The sequence below is a fragment of the Narcine bancroftii genome, chromosome 4, assembly GCF_036971445.1.
Source record: "Narcine bancroftii isolate sNarBan1 chromosome 4, sNarBan1.hap1, whole genome shotgun sequence".
Taxonomy (NCBI): domain Eukaryota; kingdom Metazoa; phylum Chordata; class Chondrichthyes; order Torpediniformes; family Narcinidae; genus Narcine; species Narcine bancroftii.
The window spans coordinates 173,154,732-173,175,384 of record NC_091472.1 but is presented as its reverse complement, the minus strand read 5'-3'; the positions used below and the strand labels follow the sequence as shown (position 1 = coordinate 173,175,384).

General features: G+C 40.9%; 1 protein-coding gene across 2 annotated transcripts in view; it reads left to right on the top strand.

Annotated features, from left to right (window-relative positions):
- The window catches only part of LOC138761239 (protein PML-like), a 30,047-nt gene extending 11,668 nt beyond the window's left edge, over positions 1-18,379 (top strand). Inside the window, exons 2-7 of one of the 2 annotated variants that reach the window (XM_069933037.1) lie at positions 499-617; positions 4,114-4,610; positions 11,832-12,409; positions 13,196-13,260; positions 14,074-14,278; positions 15,286-18,379. In XM_069933037.1, coding sequence (XP_069789138.1) covers positions 582-617; positions 4,114-4,610; positions 11,832-12,409; positions 13,196-13,260; positions 14,074-14,278; positions 15,286-15,323 — 1,419 coding nt within the window. In that variant the 5' untranslated portion in view covers positions 499-581 and the 3' untranslated portion in view covers positions 15,324-18,379. The remainder of the gene's footprint in view (positions 1-498; positions 618-4,113; positions 4,611-11,831; positions 12,410-13,195; positions 13,261-14,073; positions 14,279-15,285) is intronic. The other variant, XM_069933038.1, reaches the window with a different exon arrangement.
- Positions 18,380-20,653: the final 2,274 nt, after the last annotated feature.

Genomic DNA, 20,653 nt, shown 5'->3' with positions numbered 1-20,653 from the left:
CAAGATCAGACTTTGTGTCCAAGGGATTAACCAACACTTTCATAGGACTTTCCTTTGAAGGTAATCCAATGCAACAATGGCCATTGACTAATTTGGCAGATTTTGAGACTAAATCCAAGAACTGCATGGTCTTCTCTTGAACTATGGTTCCTGCAGACTTTTGCAAGCCCGACTCCTCTTCTGATTCTGTCACTGAAGCCCCAACTTTTCGCGCATGTGCAGTACACTTCTGGGTTCTTCCCCATCGCCATCTCTCTGCCACTGTAGTAGATGACCCCTCACAGCTTCACTCACCCAGGGAACAACTCGAATGCTAGTTCCCTGTTTCAAACTCAATGTAGGCCTCCAATCTCTTCTAGTCTTCATGTCGGGCTCCAGGTAAGGCTGCAACAGTTTTTTTCTTTGGAGGCATTTTTAAAGTATTATTTCAGTGTTTAAGTATACTTTAAAAAATTTAATTACTTTAAAACATTACTTATTTAATAATTTTTTTACTAGTTTTCCAGGAGGATCAGGTTCCTATGTCCTAATCCTACAGCATCACATGGCATCTCCCCCAAGAAGCTAGAGAGTTGTAGTGGATGATTGCTTCTCAGACTGGAGGGCTGCGACTAGTGGTATGCCTCAAGGCTTGGTACTGGATCCACTGTTGTTTGTCATCTATATCAGTGATCTGAAGATAATGTGCTAAATTGTATTAACAAGTTTGCAGATGATACAAAAATTGGAGGTGTAGTAGACAGTAGACTTTCAAAGTTTGAAGAGAGATCTAGACCAGCTATATAAAAAAAAAAGTGCTGCAAAGTGGCAGATGGAATTTAAAGCAGACAAATGTGAGGTGTTACAATTTGGAAGGACAAACCAAATGACTGGGCACTTTGGAGTGTAGTAGAACAGTAGGATCTGGGAACACGGAATCTTAATTCCCTGAAAGTGGCGTCACCGGCAGATTGATTCCTAAACTAAGTTTTTGGCACATTGGGCTTCATAAACCAAAAAATTAAAAAAAGGAGTTGGGATGTAATGGTGAAGTTGTATAAGACATTGGTGATGCCAGATTTGGGGTATTGTGTGCAATTTTGGTCACCTGACCCTGATTGAGAGGTATGGAAGAATATTAATAAGGTTGAAAGAGTGCAGAGATGTACAAGAATATTGCTGGGACTTGAAGAACTGAGTTACAGGGAAGGGTTCAACAATTAGGACTTTATTCCTCGGAGCTTAGAAGAGAAAGGGGAGATTTGATAGATGTATACAAAATTATATGGACATAGATCAAGTAAATGCAAGCGAGGTTTTTCCACTGAGGTTAGGTGAGTTTAAAAACTAGAGGACATGGGTTAAGGGTGAAAGGGAAAAAAGTATAAAGGGAATATAAGGGGGACCTTTTTCCACGCAAATTGTTGTGGGAGTGGGGAATGAGCTGCTAGCTGAAGTGGTAAATGCATGCTCAATTTTGACATCTAAGAAAAATTTGTACATGGATGGGAGAGGTATGGAAGGATATGATCCTCGTGCAGTTCAGTGGATTCTCTCTTCAGGTGCCTTGCTATTCGGCATGAGTGATCATGTCTCTCCATCCGTCACGATCTCTGACCCTCCGAATTGTAGTTGTTGCCTCCTCTGTTCTCCTTTGGTGAAGGCTCGACCTGTAGGCTATCAGATAGAAGGAGCACCTTACACCTCCATTTGCTGAGCGATTGTGCAGCATTGATACTGCAGCATGACAAGGCAGAATAATAGTTTGGCACAGGTTAGCATCTATCTTCTATGACCCCAATGAGTCTTGCGCTCTGTCTCTGGTGCAAGTTGTCCAACATACATTAAATAAGATGGTGACTAGATACAATGCTCATTGTGTGGTGCACCAATGCCCTGTACATTTGTTGCAAGATTTCAAGATTTTTTTTATTGTCACGTACTAAAACAGATGTAATATTGCACAAAGTTGCATTTAATCTGCTGTAAGGCAGGCAAAGAAATTGTCCCACACGCCTTATAATCAGAGAAAGAGAAGCAAAAGAGAGTCCCTTAGAGTCAGAGTGTCTGTAGATTCGCCTCCAGTGCCACCACAACCTCTGCAGCCACACAGACTTCAGTCCAAACCAGTGGTTTTCAAACTGCCCCCTCAAACTCACATTCTACCTTAAGTAATCCCTATGCCATAAGTGCTCTGTGATTAGTAAAGGATTGCTTAAGGTGGGATGTGAGTGGGAAGGGAAGATTGAGAAATACTGCTCTAGACCCAATTATTACTGCAATATTTTGCTTGAGAAAACATTGGCACATATCAAGTCAATTGGTTATGATTAAAACTGTGGTTTTCAAACCTTTTCTCTCCACTCACATACAACCCTAAGCAACCCCTTGCTAATCACAGAGCATTTATGGCATCGGGAATACTTAAGTGGAATGTGAGTTTAGAGGGGCAGTTTGAAGATCATTGGTCCAAACCATCAGCAACCCAAGCTTCAGATCCAAACCTCTGACACAATCAGGAAGTCTTCAGTGCCCAAGGCCTCTCGGGAGACTCTCTTGCCCTTGGCATCTTCCAGCATCCCTGTTCCTATACCTGAAACCCCTTCAGCTAGTCACAAGCCAGACTCCAGCAGTTCGATTCTGGTGTGAGTCCCTTGACAGCAGATTTCTCTGCTTTTAAACCATATTAGGTTATGATTCCAGTTAGGTCCTTAATTATTTGCTGCCTTCTCTGTCTTATGAAAGGACATCCTGATATCTCTCTTCAGCTACATTCTGCAGTCTCTCACTGTTTAAGCAGTACTCTGCTTTTCCCCTATTACCTACCGCAATGGATAACCTCACAATCTCCATCTTATACGCAATTGCCACAGTTTTGCCCACTCACAAAACTTCTCTGTCTCTTTGCAGATTCTTTGTGCTCTCACAACTTCCCACCTGTCTTTGCCAATAATACAGCATCTGGTTTCTTTGACTAACTAATTATATAGATTATATTTAGTTGCGACACCTCACTTGTTACAACTTGCTTACCTGAACATGACTCATTTTTTCCAACTCTTTGTTTTCAGTTCATCAATTCTCATTCCATCTTCATATATTAATCACAAATGCTCTTACTATGTGGATTAACTTGTACATTAATCCAAATATACTACGTCTACTGGTTCCCCTTTAACTTTTCTTTGAAATACTCAAAAAAACCGCTTAGTTTGTCAAATATGTCTTCCCTTTCCTGAAGCCATGTTGACCCTCCTTATTAAAATATTCTGTATTGGATCCTGTTATCACTTATTTGATCTCAGCCTTGTCCCAGTGACAAATTAAGGGCTACAATCCCTTGTTACTACTGGCTGCAAGGTGGACAGCAGTGTGGACAATTCTTCATGCATTGCTCTGTGGACACTCTGGGAGCCTAGAGACAACCCTTCTGTCCACACCATTACCAGACGTTCTGTGCTTCACCAACCAATGACAGCAAACCAGGTTGTTCAGGCAAGCTTGTACATAGCCAAAACAGAAAATGCTGGCGATATTCAGGCCAGGCAGCTTTTGTGGAAAGAGAACCAGAGATGATGCTTCAGGTCAAATATTCTTCTGTCAAAATTTGGAAATATCAGAATGTTTAAAAGGAACAGACATTGTTTACTTTAGATTTCCAAGATCTGCAGCAAATTTGCATTTTTGATTCATGTTGGATTCATCATTTCAGGGATGCCACTTAAATTTTAAATTTAGACATAAAGCATGAGCCTGTGCCGCCCAATTACATCTGATTAACCAACAACCTCTGTACGTCTTGAAGGGTGGGAGGAAACTGGATTGCCTGGAGGAAACCACGCAGACACGGGGAGAATATACAAACTCCTTAGAGACAGCAGGTCTCTGGCACTTTTACAGTGTGGCACTAACCATGCATCATCTTTGATGTTTTGCACCCCTCCCTCTCAGGCAGGAATTCCTCTCCTTTGTCTTTGTTACGATTGAAATGATGGCTATTTTTCTCTCTCTATAGTTACTCCCTGATTTGCTGAGTCTCTCCAGCATTTTCAGCTTTCATTTCAGATTGGCAGGGTGGGTAGTTCATTGTTCAATGAAAATAAATTTATTCTGATGGCCATTTCTTTGTTGCAGGTCATGGCCACTGAGCCGGGAACAAGTCTAATGGAATATTTTCATTGCGGACTCTGCAACAGTCCATTGACCAGTCCGAAGCTCCTCCAGTGTCTTCATACCTTCTGTGCAAGTTGCTTGGAGCGTGAGTTCAAAGAAAATGAGATCACGTGTCCCATCTGCGAAATGGTGACCATGGAAGGTTTCTCTTCCCTGCAGGACAATATATTTTTGTCAAATTTGCAAAACAGCTTGAGAAAGAGGCAGCACATCTTTGCAAATATGGAACTGTTCTGTGCCTTGTGTGAGGGAACCACTTCTGCAGAGTTCCTGTGTCTGGAGTGTGACAAGATGCTGTGTAACAAGTGCTTCCACGTGCATCAGATGCTCATGCCAGATCACAAGAAGAAAGAGCACGCCTTGAGCACTTTGAGGAAGTTGAATTCAGATGAATTCTTGAAGATTGTGAGAAGATCGAAAGACCTCTTCTGCAGCATACATGATGATCAAAAAATTAAGTAATGGTTATCCCGTGGACTGGCTTGCTTTTTACTTTCTTGTTTATGCTTTTGTTTTTCTCTCCACATCAATCTGTGTGTAGATTAGAAAATCAAAGGAGAGTTGAAAGGGCCCCAGCATTCAGGTGGAGAATGGAAAATGGTTGTGGTTCACAGATGGGGTGAAGGTCCATTGGAGTGACCTCCAGAAGGACATGATGGCTTTAAAAGTGGGTGGTAGACATGGGGAATGGTCAACCTAATGTGGAAAGGAAGGGGTGCTGGTTACTGCTTGGAGGTTTGCTATACGCTGCAACTCTGGGCCACCAGTGCAGTGTGTGGTACATTGAATATCCCATGCTGAGGCACGATATAGGTACGTGCAATGGGCTGCTGGAGGAGGTGGTAGAGGCAGGTACTACTGCAATGTTTTAAAAAATATTGAAGTAATACGTGAATAGGATGAGTTTAGAGGGATATGGACTAAACGCAGGTGTGGGTGGGAAATTTTGGTCGGCAGGAAAGTTTGGGCCAATTTCCACTCTATGTGATTCTGTGATACCCATGGTGGACTGCGTGTGGTTCACAATAAATGTATCCTATGTTGAGGTGCTATGCGTAACACACAGTGCATGGGGTATATCCTATATTGAGGGGCTGTGTGAGATATACAGTGTGTAGTACACAGTTTGTGAATCCTTTCACCTGGTAATGTGTGTGGTTCATGGTGTTAAGTACACAGTCTATATATATCTATACATCCTGTCAACTGGATATATACAAGGTACACAGTATGCAATATGTGTATCCAGTCAGCTGGGACTGTATGGTGCATAGTTTGTGGAATGAAGCATGTGGTACGCAGCACGTGGAACACAGTGTGAGGAATGCAGCGAGTGTGGTACACAGTTTGGAACGCAATGTGTGGTACACAACATGGAACACAGCATGAGGAATGCAGTGTGTGCTACGCAATGGGTGGTATGCTGTGTGTGGAACGCAGCATGTGCGCAGCCTTTGTGGAATGTAGCATATGGATGCAGGGTGTAAAAAGCAGAATGTATGCTACGCAGCATGTGGTACACTGCTTGAGTGGTACGTAGTTCATGGTTAGCTGCGTGTGGTACGTAGTGCATGGTATGCAGCATGTGGTACACAGCACATGGTATATAGGACGTGGTATATAGTATGTGGTATGCAGCATATGGAACACAGGTGTGGTATGCAGCGCATGTGGTATGCAGTGTGTGGAATGCAGCCTGTGTGCTATGCAGCGCGTTGTACATAGGATGTGGTATGCAGCATGTGGAAAGCAGCACGTGGAATGTCGGTATGGTGCGCAGCATGTGGAACGTAGTGTATGAAATGCAATGTGTAGTATATAGTGTGTGCATACTGTTAGCTGGGGTTGCACATTCAGATAAAACCGGTGACAATCCATGACTCCCAGATGAGAAGTAAATGCAAATAATGGGTACAATAGGACAGCGGTTAGGCTACTAATATCCAGAGTGCCGGACCCATCATTCCCTGTCCAGAATTACAATTCCACCAACAGCCAGATGAAATATAGCTTGGATTTATTTTATTATAATTGAATCCATCAATTTGTTATGATGTACACTGATACTCCTCAAGCTGGAAAACCCCACCTTGTAGACCCATAGATCACTACTGCTTTGAAAAAGGCCAATTTGGTCTGTAGATTATTATTCTGCCTTGTCTCAATGATCTGTCCGTAACCATATCCCTCCATACCCCTCCCATCCATGTACCTATCCAAATTTTTCTTAAATGTCAAAATGGATCCCGTATTCACCACTTCAGTTGACAGATCGTTCTCTCTGTGTGATGAAGTTCCCCCAAATATTCCCTTTAAACATTTCTTATTTCACTCTTAACCCATGTCCTCTTGTTCTTGTCTTACCCAATTTCAGTGGAAAAAGTCCACTTGCATTTGGTCTGTCTATACTTTTCATGATTTTGTAAACCTCTATCAAATCCAGGAAATAAAATTTTAACCTGTTTAACCTTTCCCTGCAACTCATTTCCTCAAGTCCTTGTAAATCTTCTCTGCACTCTTTCAATTGTAGTGGTATCTTTCCTGTTAGGTGACTAAAACTGTACACAAAACTCAAAATTTGGCCTCGCATTGTTATGTAACTTCATGATAGCATCTTAATTTCTATACTCAATACATTGATTTATGAAGGACAATATAACAAAGGCCCTCTTTATAACCCTATCTACCTGTGACTCCACTTTTAGGGAATTACAAATCTGTGTTCCAGATACCTCTGTTCTATTGTGCTCCTCATTGCCCTAGTGTTTACCATGTATGTACCATGTTGGTTTGTCCTTCCAAAGTGCAACACCTCATATTTGAATCTTCTTGATCAACTTCCCATGTGTGATCTTGTCAAAGGCCTTACTAAATTCTATGTAGAAAACAACCATGGCCTCAACTTTTCTAGTAACATAATTGAAAAACTCTGTAAGAATGGTTAAACATTACCTATCACACACAAAGCCATGTTGGCTCTCCAAATATTTGCCTATTTGATCTCTTAGAATACCTTACAATAGCTTACCCACCACTGACATCAAGCTCACCAGCCTGTAGGTTCAGAGCAGAAGAATATTGTCTGGCACCTCACCCGTGGCCAAGGACGTTTTAAATATATCTGTCCGGACCCCTGCAATTTCTACACTAGCATCCCTCAAAGGTCCAAGGGAATTCCTCGACAGGCCCTGGGTATTTATCCGCTCTTATTTGCCTTAAGCACCTCCTCCTCTTTAATCTGTGTAGGGTCCATGACCTTACTGCTTTCCCCAATTTTTAAAAATCTGTGTCAGTTTCTAGAGCATTGCTCTCCACTCTGGTCTTTGAAGGGACCAATTGTGTACCTTGCTATGTTTTTGCTCTTAACATGTCTGTCAAAGCCCTTAGGATTTTCCTTCAACTTGTCTGCCAAAGCAACCTCATGACTTTTAGCTCTGCTTATTTCCTTGCATTTTTTATACTCCTCAACAACCTTGTTTGTTCCTTGTTGCCTATTCCTGCTGTACACATTTTTCTTTATCAGATCGTCAATATGCCTTGAAAATCAAGGTTACCTGTGCCTGTTAACTTTGCCTTTAATCCTGATAGGAACATAACCCTGTCCTTATCCATGCTCTTTAGATCCTTTCTCATTTCCCCAAAATTTGCCTTTCTCCAATTATTCCTGATCTTAATCCTTATCTATCAATATCTTGTAAAACTGGCCAGCGCCATCATGGGCTTGAGGCTTCACTCTATTAAGAACATCTTAAAGAGGTGATGCCTCTGTCCTCAAGGACCCTCACCACCCAGGCCATGTCCTTTTTCTCACTGCTACCATTAGGAAGGAATGCAGGAGTCTGATGACACACTCACTCAATGTTCCAAAAACCGTTTCTTCCCCTGTGAACGGACAATGAACCTATGGACGCTTCCTTACTTTTTCTCTTTTTTGCATGAGTTATTTTTATTTGTATTCATGGAATTGTAATTTAGCACCTTTGTTTTGCACAGTACTGCTGCCACAAAACATCACATTTTGTGACACATGTTCATGACAATAAACCTGATTCTTGAAACTAATGGCATTATGATCACTAGACCCCAAGTGTTCCCCACAAACACTTACAGTCTGTCCCCTGTCCTTTTCTTTCCCTAATAGGAGATTCAGTATTGCAATTTATCAAGTTTATACCTCTATATATCTATAATGTATATTGATTTAGAAAACTTTCCTGAATACATTTGACAAACACTAACCCATCCAGCCCTTTAACAGTATGGGAATCCCAGTCAATATGTGATAAGTTAAAATCACCTAGTTACCTGTTATCTCTCTGTCCATTTTCTCCTCCATTTCTCACTGTTCTTTGATACACCTCCATTAATGTGGTGACCCCTTTCCCATTCTTCATTTCCACCTAAATAGCCTCAATTGATGAACCCTCTGATCTGTCCTGTGTGAGCACAACTGTGAAATTTTCCATGATAAGCAATGCCACTCCTCCCCCTTTCATCCCCTACCCCTCTATCGTACCTAAAATAGAAGCCTGGAACATTGAGCTGCCAGTCTTGGCCCACCTGCAACCAAGTTTCACTAATGACCCCAATGTCATAATTCCACATCCCAGGACCAGGCAAGATTTATCGAAGGCGACTGTGGGAAATGAAGGAGGAGATTGCTGAGCCACTGGAGATGATCTGTGCATTGGCACTGGGGACAGGAGAAGTACCACAGGATTGGAGGGTTACATAAGTTGTTTCTTTGCTCAAGAAAGAGAGTAGAGAGAAAACCCAGGAAATTATGGACCAATGAGTCTCAAGTCAGTGGTGGAGAAGCAGCTGGAGAAGATCCTGAGAGACAGGATTTACAAGCATTTAGAGAGGCATAAATAACAGGGTTATTTAGAGAGGATCTCATTGAAATATTTCAATGGGGATAATCAGTACGGCTTTGTCAAGGGAAGGTCATGCCTCATGAACCTGATTGAATTTTTTGAGGATGTAACAAAGCACCTTGATGAAGGTAGAGTGATAATGTACGTATAGATTTCAGTAAGGTATTTAATAAGGCTCCCCATGGAAGACTCATTCAGAAAGTAAAGAGACATGGAATCCATGAAGACCTTGCTTTGTGGATACAGAATTGGCTCATCCACAAAAGAAAGAGGGTGGTTGTAGTTTGTTCATGTTCTGCATGGAGGTCAGTGACCAGTGGTGTTGCGCAGAGATCTGTTTTGGGGCCCTCTTTCTTTGTGATTTTTACAAATGACCTGGACAAGGAAAGTGGAAAGATGGGTGAGTTAAGTTTACAGGTGATTCAAAGTTTGGTATTGGTGTGCATAGTCTGGAGGGTTGCCATGGCACATTGAGAGGACGCAGAACTGGGAGAATTGGCAGATGGAATTTAACTGAGAAAAGTGTAATTTATTTTGGTAGGTCAAATTTAAAGGCTGAATATGAAGTTAATGTGAGGACTCTGACCAATGTGGATGAACTGAGAGGACACTCAAAGCTGCTGCACAAGAAGGCGTATGGTGTATTTGCCTTCATTAATTGTGGGATCAAGTTCAAGAGCCATGAAATAATACTGCAGTGATATAAGACCTTAATTAGACCCACTTGGAATATTGTGTTCAGATCTGGTCACCTCATTACAGGAAGGATGTAGATGCTATAAAGAAGATAAATTGAATGAACTTGAAGCAATGAAGGGTGACCTCCTAGAGATGCCCAGGATGATGAGAGGTATTGATCGTATGGATGACCAGAAGTTTTTTCCTAGAGCTGAAATGACTAACACAAGGGAGCATTCTATTGGAATTCTTTGAAGAAGTGACATGAAGGCTGGCTAAGGAAGATGCAGTGGATGTTGTATTTGGATTTTCAAAAGGCCTTTGACAAGGTGCTTTACATGAGACTACTTAACAAGCCCATGGTATAAAAGGAAACATACTAGTGTGGGCAGAGCATTGGCTGATTGGCATGAAGCAGAGTTGGAATACAGGGATCATATTCTGGATGGCTGCCAGTTACACAGGGGTCAGTGTTGAGGCCTCTTCTTTTTATGTTGTGTATTGTATTATGGAACGAATGGCTTTGTGGCCAAGTTTGCAGATGATACGAAGGGAGATGGACAAGCAGGTAGGGTTGAGGAAATGGAGGCTGCAGAAGGACTTTGATGGATTACAATGGCAGAAAGTGTATGGTCATGCAATTTGGTAGAAAAAAATAAAAAATAAATGGACAGATGACTTTTTAAATGGGGAGAAAATTGAAAATACCAGATGCAAAGGGATGTGGGGGTCCTTGTGCAAGATAGCTTGAAGAATAGAATATAAGAACAGTGATGTAATGTTGGGGTGTTATAAGGCACTGGTGAGTCCTCACTTTGAGTATTGTGAACAATTTTGGGCTCCTCATTTAAGAAAGGATGTGCTGACAATGGAGAGGGATCAGAGGATGTTCACAAAGATGATTCCTGGAATGAAAGGATTATATGAGGAGCATTTGACAGCTCGTGGCCTGTACTTGTTGAAATTTAGGATAATTGGTGTTGGGATGTGGGGGAGAGGGGGGAGGATCTCATTGAAATATTTCAAATGTTGAAAGGCATGAACAGAGTAGATTTAGAAAGGTTGTTAAGGTTGTTTCCCAGTGGGAGAGTCTAGGACAAGAGGGCACAACTTCAGGATTGAAGAGCGTCCACTTAGAACAGAAATGTGGAGGAATTTCTTCACTACATGGTGGTAAATTTGTGGAATTTGTTGTCATAGGCAAGACATTGGGTGCATTTAGGGCAGAGATTGATAAATTCTTCATTAGGCAGGGCATCAAAGATTTGAGGAGAAAGCTGGGCAGTGGGACTGAGTGAGTAAATAGATCAACTCATGATTAAATGGCAGGGCCGACTCAATGAGCTGTACAGCCTATTTCTGCTCCTTTGTCTTATGGCCTAGCTTTGTGCTTGGAGTAAATACAATGGGGATCACACAGAAAGTGGTGAGTACATGGAAATGCACTGTCAGCACCAGTGATGGAGGCAGATACAATAAGATCTTTTTAAGGGACTATTGCATAAGTATGTGGAACTGAGAAAAATTGAGGATTTTGCAGTAAGAAAATTCTAGGCAGTTGTTGGAGTAGGTTATTAGGTTGACAGAAAGGCCTGTTCTGTGCTGTAGATTTCTATGGTGGATGTGTTATTGAGGGGAACGGCCACAGAGTGGGCGTACCCTACACTGACTGCTTGTTCCCTTTCCCTGTATGTCCTGCCTCCTCAGTGTGACTGCCTCCCTGTACCTCCTGTCTATCACCCCCTTCAGGCTCCTGAATGATTGAAATTCATCCAACTCCAGTTCCCTAATACTGTCAGTAAGATCACTGGTAGCTTCCTTGATCATCCATACTTTGAAAAAGGAGCATACTCCTGTCCTGGCTACCATTCCCGCTGCTCTCTCTGTGAAATAAGATCTGTGACCCCAGCTCCCATCTACTTGTACCTGGTCTCTGAGATTGCCGAGCAAGTCATCCTGTTGAGGGGACAATTAGGTTCAGGTTGGTTTTGCCATCCTTTATGTAAAATGTAAGACTGGGGTTTTATTTGTGGAACCAAGCCCTTTGGAGGGCTGGAAAGGCAGGCTTAGATGGGAGCTTTATGCCTTTATTTGACAGTATTTCTAACTGGACTTTGTGTACAGTCTATACTGCAGTGTTTGCTCGAAGTGGCTCTGTGTACTGTGTACGATTCTGGAACACAAGGAGCACAACTGCATTACCATACAAAAGCATATTGCCTTCCAGAAGAGTGAGCTGCAGAATACACTGGCTGCAATACACACGAACCAGGAAAACTTTCTGGGTTTGCAGAATAAGCTGGAACAACTCGAGGACACGGCGAACAGGGAGAAATTCAAGGTGGAGGATCTGATCAAAGCCCGAGTCACTGCTGCCCTGCACATGGTGAAGGAAGAGGAGAGCAGGCTGCTCAGAGAGCTGGAGGACCTTCACCACTCCAAAACCCAGAAAATCCAGGAGAGTTTGACCAAGACAGCAAATGTGATAAAGAGGATGAATGTGAGCAGTGATGTAGTGTCCCAGCTGCTGCGCTATGCCACGGATCAGGAAATCCTGAAGCTGCAGGCATTGATCAAATCAGGTCTTGACAAGCTTGGTGATGAAAAGCCAACACACATGCACATGGAGTACACAGTTATCGATTTCCAGCAGAGCTGTGTATTTCCAGAAAAGTTGCTGGGTAGATTGAAGATCACCAAATGTGAGTAATAATTATACTTTTGTGTATTGCACTATGACCCCAGGATCTGTAGACTTCCCTGTTCAATTGTAATGGTTGGGAACCCATGTTTCCTGGTTGAAACGGACAGTTGCCCTGAAGTCACTGTGGGCCGAGGACACTTGTTGAGACACCTGAGTTAGTCGGAGTTGCATGGTTGGCATAGCGGTTAGTGCAGAGCCTTTACATTGCCAGCAATTGGGACTGGGGTTTGAATCCCTCGCTGTCTTTCAGGAGCTTGTATGTTCTCCCTGGGGGCTCCAGTTTCCTCCTACCATTTGAAACGAATTGGGTGTCAATAGGGCATCACGGGCTGAAATGGTCTGTTACCGTGTGTTTGTCTAAATATGTGAGGGAGGCTTGGTCAGCAATGGCTGGTGGGCTGGCTCTTGCCCGTGCACTCCCAGCAGGTTGACCTGGGAGGTCTGCTGGCATGTACTGTGACTCCTTGTGATTTCCCAAAACTTGCACTCAGTGCCGATCCCCCAGTAAATTCCCAGGCTTTAAGCTTGGTGCTACTCCCACGAAATTCCTAGAGTTTGTGCTGGGAGCTGCTCCTCGTTAAATAAAAACAACATTGCATGGATGGGTGAGGAGAATAATTGTGTCTTGACATCAGGATGTGGAGATATTGGGACCTGTTATCCTTTTTTTCCTGTTGGCTTTGTACTTTTTGGTCAAGTGACCAACCCTGAGTACTGTTTTGATTGAATGAAATAAAAGTGCTGGTTACATAAATAATTTATTCAACAAAATTATTTTTTTCAGTGAAATCTGAGTCCACTTCTGATGGACAGTCGACTAGTTCCAGTATTGCTGCATGTGATAATAAGGTGAATATACGCAATTCTGTACCAGGACTTGAAACAGTTTTAACACGGAGTTCAGAATGCTCTGACAAAACGAGTCAGGAATGGATTGACAGATGATAGTCGTGGTTTCCACCTCTGTCGGAAACAACTGTGATTGGCCAACACTAGTGTAGATTTTGAGTAGCTAAAAATCAATCTTGCAGTTGGCTCTGTTTATCACTGTTCCCTGCCATTACTCCACTTTCCCCACTGTTAATCCCTTGTTATCTCTGTTACTCTTTCTCACCAAGACCCATGCAGTTCTCCTGTCTCTGTACCAACTCTATGCCATGGGATTGCTATGGTCTGGGTGCAGGTTAATTGGGCCAGGCAGAACAGTAGTTTGGCACAGACTAGATGCGAAGGGTTGTAGAGTTCAGTGAGCTGTGAGTTAGTTATTGTTCTGTCGAACTTTCAGTGCAGTTAGTTTAGATAGACCTCTTACCTGTTAGCTTTCTCTCCCTCTCTCCTCTCCTCTTCTGAAGGGCCCAGGCCAGAAACATTGGTTACCCTTTACTTTCTTCACATTGTGCGTAACCTGCTGAGTTTCTGTAGCTCATTGCATTTGACCACACCATCTGCAGATTTTCTCGTTTAACCCTTGTGAATCAATTGCTTTCTTAAAACTTCAATTGCATTTGACTTAAGACAGAATCTTTCAGATAGAACAAGAGGGGTAGTGCAGAGGGTGAGTCTGTGGTCCTGGCCCCGAGGACCTTTGGTGTTTCCTAAGATGAACTAGGTTTGTGTTCTGCTGGTAACACCAGACACCTCAAACAATTGTTTGCTTCACAGGATGTGATCGAGACTTCAAAGTGTGATTTCAACAAAAGGAAATGTTCCATAGCTGAGGAAGCACAAACTTCCAAAAAACAGTGCCTGAACAAGGAGCCAAACACCAATGCCAAGGAAGTGTCCAATGCTAGCCAGAGCACTTCTCCTTACACAGAAAGTATCACGATCCTCACCGAGTCTGACAGCGAGGAACAGAGCACCGTGGGTAAACTTGCATTCTATATATTTTCACCTCCATTTGACATTGTAAGTAAATCCATTCCACACTTTCTACAGACATTACACTAAATTTTTTCATTCCTCCAAAAGGAATGGGCATACATTTCCACACTAGCTTCTGACAGTGGAATGCTCCCAAGTGTTGTGAACCTGGTAAATTAGCTTTGAGAAGCCAATTTCATGAGTAAGATTTCATAAAGAACAAGCAAAATAAAAAATGAGTGGGTTTCTATTTCCTTACAATGGATGAAGCTATTGAGTTTATGCAACCCCCTCTGTCCCATACTCCCATCTAATTCCTTGTAACCTGATCTCTTTCTCACCTGTTCAACAACTCCCCACATGCACACTGGATGCAACTTACAGCACCCAATGGACTGATCAAAGCATGCCTTGGAACACCTAGGGGAAAGCAATGTGGTTATGAGAATTCCATTTGGGTAGCACAGGAGGATTGGACCGGAGGATCAAGCCAGGGTATCACTGTGTCAGCTCACTGCTTTAGCTGGTGTGCTGGTTTGTGGCAAGATGCTGGTTCAGGACGTGGGAGAAACTGGTGTGGGTGAAGCCCTCATCCAATCCGTCTGATGTTGCATTGTGTGATGAACTGAAGTGTCAGCCTGCAGTGTGGTCTGAGGTCACAACTTCCTGACTCCGGCACATCTTCATCAATGAGCAAAGCTGGTTCCACTCTCACCTGAGAATGGGAAGTTTATGGGCTCAGACTCTCTGGGATTTGAGGATATAACCTGCCACAGTCACTGAGCAAGTGTGGTCTCAGATCTTGGATGGATTGGTCTGAAGCTAACGCATGGGAGCTGTTTGATGGAGAGCAGGGATTGCATCCATATCAATGCGCTTTCTCAGGAAAACTAGCAATAATGTGTTTTCTGACATTCAGCTCATTCTAGGAACCATGCAGGTTGCTAATTGATTGTTATGTATGTGTTATAAACACAGTTTGATTCTGATCTTTCCTCTCCTTTTCTGCAGTGGAACTGATACAAATAGATCCTGAAGATTCCAACTGAGATTTGGCCGAAGGTCTGTTCATACTGGATCAGAAATCCCCAGGAGCAGCATTACTACTTTGGTTAACGTTAGCTGATGTTGACTGTTTGACAAGGTGATGGAAGCAGGGTCAAAGATGATGTTCAAATGAGAACCTGTCTATTTTTCTCAATGGGGAATGTTCGCAAGGGCTGAACTAATTTGATTGATTCCTGACAGCTGGTGAAAGTTTAAAGGGGTTGTTCAGAGCTATTTGGCTGCTGTTTCTAGGACACTGCTTGCAATTTGTTACCAAATATTTCAGGCAAAGAGAACGACACCCTCTGGCTTTCAGAATGAGAGAAATGAGCAAGATGTGTCCAATAGCATTGTGCAAATTTTGCCGAATAGCACTCATAAACCTGGACCATTGATTTGATATCCTGAATTCCATCCCACCTTGTCTGGGAATTAAAATTCAAACAATTAAATAAATGTTGGATTTGAACAACAACGTAAGGATATACAGTGAAATCCCCATTATCCGGCACCCACAGGGATTGTGGATGCTGGAAATGCAAATTTTCTGCTCGACTGAGATTCACTCTTCCAATGCAGACTAATTCACCTGCACTAAGAATACACTGTTAAAAAGACAAAAGACACTGCAAAATGTAAAGTCATGTGAAAAAAAAAAATCAATATTGTTGTCTTTAATTAAAGTTCACTTTAATCAAGTAATTCCTGTAACTTACAAAATTTAAATTCAAATCCTGGTTGTTGGTGCTGTAACAGGGTTGCGCTCTTAAACCCCTCCCCCAAGTTTACAGATAAAGCCTTACTAATATACCTAACATTATAAAAATCAGGGATAGGGAGACACTTCGAGAGAGTCACCCCAGCAGCGAATGGCATCAGCCGGCTTTTCATCCTAGTGTCCTCGGCACAACCTGGTTCACCTCCACACAAGTGTCCTGGTCAGGCCCTCGGTATGACCCAACTCACTTCCATGCAAGCATCCTGGTCGAGCCCTTGAAACACCTTGCTTGCGCTGACAACTCAACTCACCTCCACGCAAGTGGCATCAGTGAAAAGAATGAGCATGCATTGAGGGGCATTGCTAGTTCAGGGGGAAAACCTGCTCGTATCCAACTAAGTGCTCCCCCATGGGGTCCATCTGGCCCAGTCTTATTTATTCGAATCTTTTATTTATTTATTTCCTCGTTTTTTTTTTAAAAAGGCAGTTATTTTCAGTTTTCAGTTGCTTGATTGGGGATTTTACTGTAACAAAACTCCTATCAATTTACTGCATTGATATTAAAATTCCATATGGTCACAAATGCTCTTCAACTAAACACGGCTCCAGCTCCCACCAATGACAGTGTCGCTTAATTGTTCTCTAGGGCTATAGAGGTTAACAGCACAAAGCAGACTCTTTGGTCCAACTCATCCATGAAAACCAAGGTGGCATTCAGGACAACTGCTGTTTTGTCTAAGTGTCTTTTGAACGTAAAATTGTACCTACTTATACAACTTTCTCTGGCATCTCATTCCAGATAGGACCAGCCTCTCAATGAAAAAGGTATCTCCCAGGTCCCTCTTAATTCTCTCCCCTTGAATCCAAGCCCTCTAGTTTTAGTATTGTCAACTCTGAGAAAAAAAGATGAGCAATCACTGTATCCAAGCCCCTCATGATTTCACATACCTCCCCCCATGCTCCAAAGAAGAAAGACAGCCTCTCCTTATAAATCAAGCTCTTAATTCCTAGTAGCATCTTGGCAGATCTCTTCTGTATCTTTTTCAACTTAGTGACATTGTCCTATTGCCGGACGATCTGAACTGCATACATGCATAAGTGTAGTTCCACCAATACCTTGTACAGCTGTTAAATTATGTCCTGACTTTTGTACTAAGTAAACAGAACATATCAGATACCTTCTTCACCACCCTGATCATCTGAGTTTCCACTTTCAGGGATCTATGTTTCTGTTCCCCTAGGTTGCTGCCTTCCATAACTCTCCAGGGTCCTCTCCCATACACCGTGTAAATTCTGCCTGAGTTTGACATCTAAAGTGAAAAATCTCACCAATTCCATTGGCCACTCCTTGGCCCACCTTCACAAATGATCTAGACCCAATTACAGATGTATATCTCTCCTTTCCTCACTGACCAATATACCACTCTACTCACTGACCAATGGTCATTGGCCTTAAATCAGAGATGCGACCCTCCTCTACCCTCTGATTCCTTCCTCCAATCGAATTATTTTTGAAAATTTTATTTAATTATTTGTCTCATTACAGAAAAAAAAATGAATAAAACATTAATCAGATGTCCATATCCAATGATACAAAAAACTTTTATATTTTTCTCCTCATCGACCCTCCCACCAAAAAGAAAAGAAACACCTACCATTTAATATACAATAATATTAGCATAAACAATTATTAATTGTTATTAAAATTACTGATTAAGAGGAGTGGATAAGGTAGAAGAGGTGGATGGAAAATTTTTCATAAAATCCATATATGGTTTCCAAATACTATAAAAATTTTTCACTCTATTCTTTAAATTATATATAATTTTTTCCAAAGGTATACAATTTCACATCTCATTATACCATCTACTTAACACTTCTCTATCGTCTTTCCATGATATTGCTATACATTTCTTTGCAGTTGCTATTGCAATACATAAACATTTTTCTTGATACTTGTCCAATTTCAATTTTGTATCCTTTTCATATATATCCCCAAGTAAAAATATTCTTGGATCCTTTGGTATCTATCTTCATAATTTTTCCTAATAATAAACTCAGTTCATTCCAAAACTTTTTCATAGGACCACACCAAAATGCAAAAATATCCCTATTTCTTTCACACATTGAAAACATTTATTTGAATAATTAGAATTATATGGAGTATAATTAAATTGATGAAGAAAATTATATGCAACCATTTGATATCTAACATTTACTGTATTCATAACACTTTCATAACATAATTTTGACCAAATCTCCTCCTGAATGTGAATATTTCAATCTTTGATTTATATAAATCTTTTTTCTTTGTCATCTCTTGTAATATATTCATAATAAATTTTTTTAACAGCAAATGTATCTGTTATATCTTCAAATTGACTTTATTTAGGGAGTCTCAAATCTACTCTCAGTCTCTTTTTCAAAAAATAATTGATAATATGCAAAAATCATATTATTATATGCATATCATATTAATCTTTTAATTGATCAAAAGTTAATAAAAATATCCTAAAAATAATCTTTTATTCTCTGTATACCTTTACTATACCAATTGTCAAATAAAGAGTTATTCAAAGTTAAAGGAAGATGTTGATTTTGTTTTAACAACATTTTTGGTAATTGATAATTTTTAATTCCTCTCTCAATATGAATTCTATTCCATATTTTTAATATATGCTTTAACACTGAAAAACCTTTAATTACTTTAAACAACTCACTATTACACTTATACAAAATTATCTCCAGAATAGTTTCACCAATTTTATTCATTTCTATTTGAATCCAAGCTGGTTTTTCATCCCGTTGATAACAGGAGGACAAAAATCTTAATTGAGCTGCTTTCAAATAATTCTTAAAAGTTGGTAGTCTTAGTCCACCCTGATCAAATTTCCACATTAATTTTTCTAAACCAATTCTTGATATCTTCCCAAAAAATCCACGTTTTTATTTTATTCAAATTTTGAAAAAAAAAAGAATTCTGGTACATGGATGGGCAATGATTGAAATAAATATTGCATTCTTGGAAAAATTATTTCTTCTTTGGCTTGGCTTCGCGGACGAAGATTTATGGAGGGGGTAAAAAGTCCACGTCAGCTGCAGGCTCGTTTGTGGCTGACCAGTCCGATGCGGGACAGGCAGACACGATTGCAGCGGTTGCAAGGGAAAATTGGTTGGTTGGGGTTGGGTGTTGGGTTTTTCCTCCTTTGCCTTTTGTCAGTGAGGTGGGCTCTGCGGTCTTCTTCAAAGGAGGCTGCTGCCCGCCAAACTGTGAGGCGCCAAGATGCACGGTTTGAGGCGTTATCAGCCCACTGGCGGTGGTAAAAGTTGGTAGTCTTAGTCCACCCTGATCAAATTTCCACATTAATTTTTCTAAACCAATTCTTGATATCTTCCCAAAAAATCCACGTTTTTATTTTATTCAAATTTTGAAAAAAAAAGAATTCTGGTACATGGATGGGCAATGATTGAAATAAATATTGCATTCTTGGAAAAATTATAATTTTAATACAATTCACGCATCCTATTAATGTTATTGGTTAATCTTTCCATCTTTTCAAATGCTCTTCCAATTTTTTTTAGCAATGGTACATAATTTAACTTAAACAAATTACTTGTATTTCGTTTCATTTTTCCATTTAAATTTTGTCAGTCTTTTACATTGAGAGTAATCCATATCCACCATGAGCATTACTTCACTTTTATCAACATTGACTTTATAACCCGATAGTAACCCATATTCTTTTAATCTCTCATTCAACTTATTTAAAGATATTTCTGGTCTCGTTAAATATCATCAGCAAATAACAAGAATGACGACAATCTTCATATAAACAAGAAAAATAAAGTATAAGTAAGAACTAAGAAGGGGAAGAAAGGAAGTAAGGGGGAATTAAGAGGGTGAGCTTTGTTACATGTGAAGATAAAAGTCTTCTGGAGGGGGCTGGGTGGGAGAGAATAACAGTCACTGTGAAATCAGTTGACGCTTGCGAGCGGGTTCGCAATCCAAATGGAGAGGGGAGTTGTGGTTGCCCGACAAGGGGTAACTCAGAGAGGGAGGGGGGACATTTGGGGTTAAGGGAATTTTAGATGTGGGAATAGTGGAAATATATTATGTTTTAAAAGTTGTCTTACAGTGTGTTCAAAAAAGGAAAATCGAAATGGATAAGGCGGAAAGGTGGTGATGAGGAAGCGGAAATGAGAGGTAAACAAAGTATGAAATGGCCATGTTGAACTATATGACTATAAATATTAACAGAATACATAACCAAATCAAAAGGAAGAGGCTGTTAAATTTACTGAAGAAAGAAAAAAAATTGATATAGCATTCGTGCAGGAAACACATCTAACTGAAGTGGAACACAAGAAATTAAGGAGAGACTGGGTAGGGCACGTAACGGCAGCATCATATAATTCAAAAGCCAGAGGAGTAGCTATATTAATCAATAAAAATGTACCAATCAAAATAGAGGAGGAAATAATAGATCCAGCAGGGAGGTATGTAATGATAAAGTGTCAGATATAATCAGAATTTTGGAATTTGCTCAATGTATATGCACCTAATGAAGAGAATCAAAAGTTTATGCAAGATATTTTTTGAAGATTGTAGATACA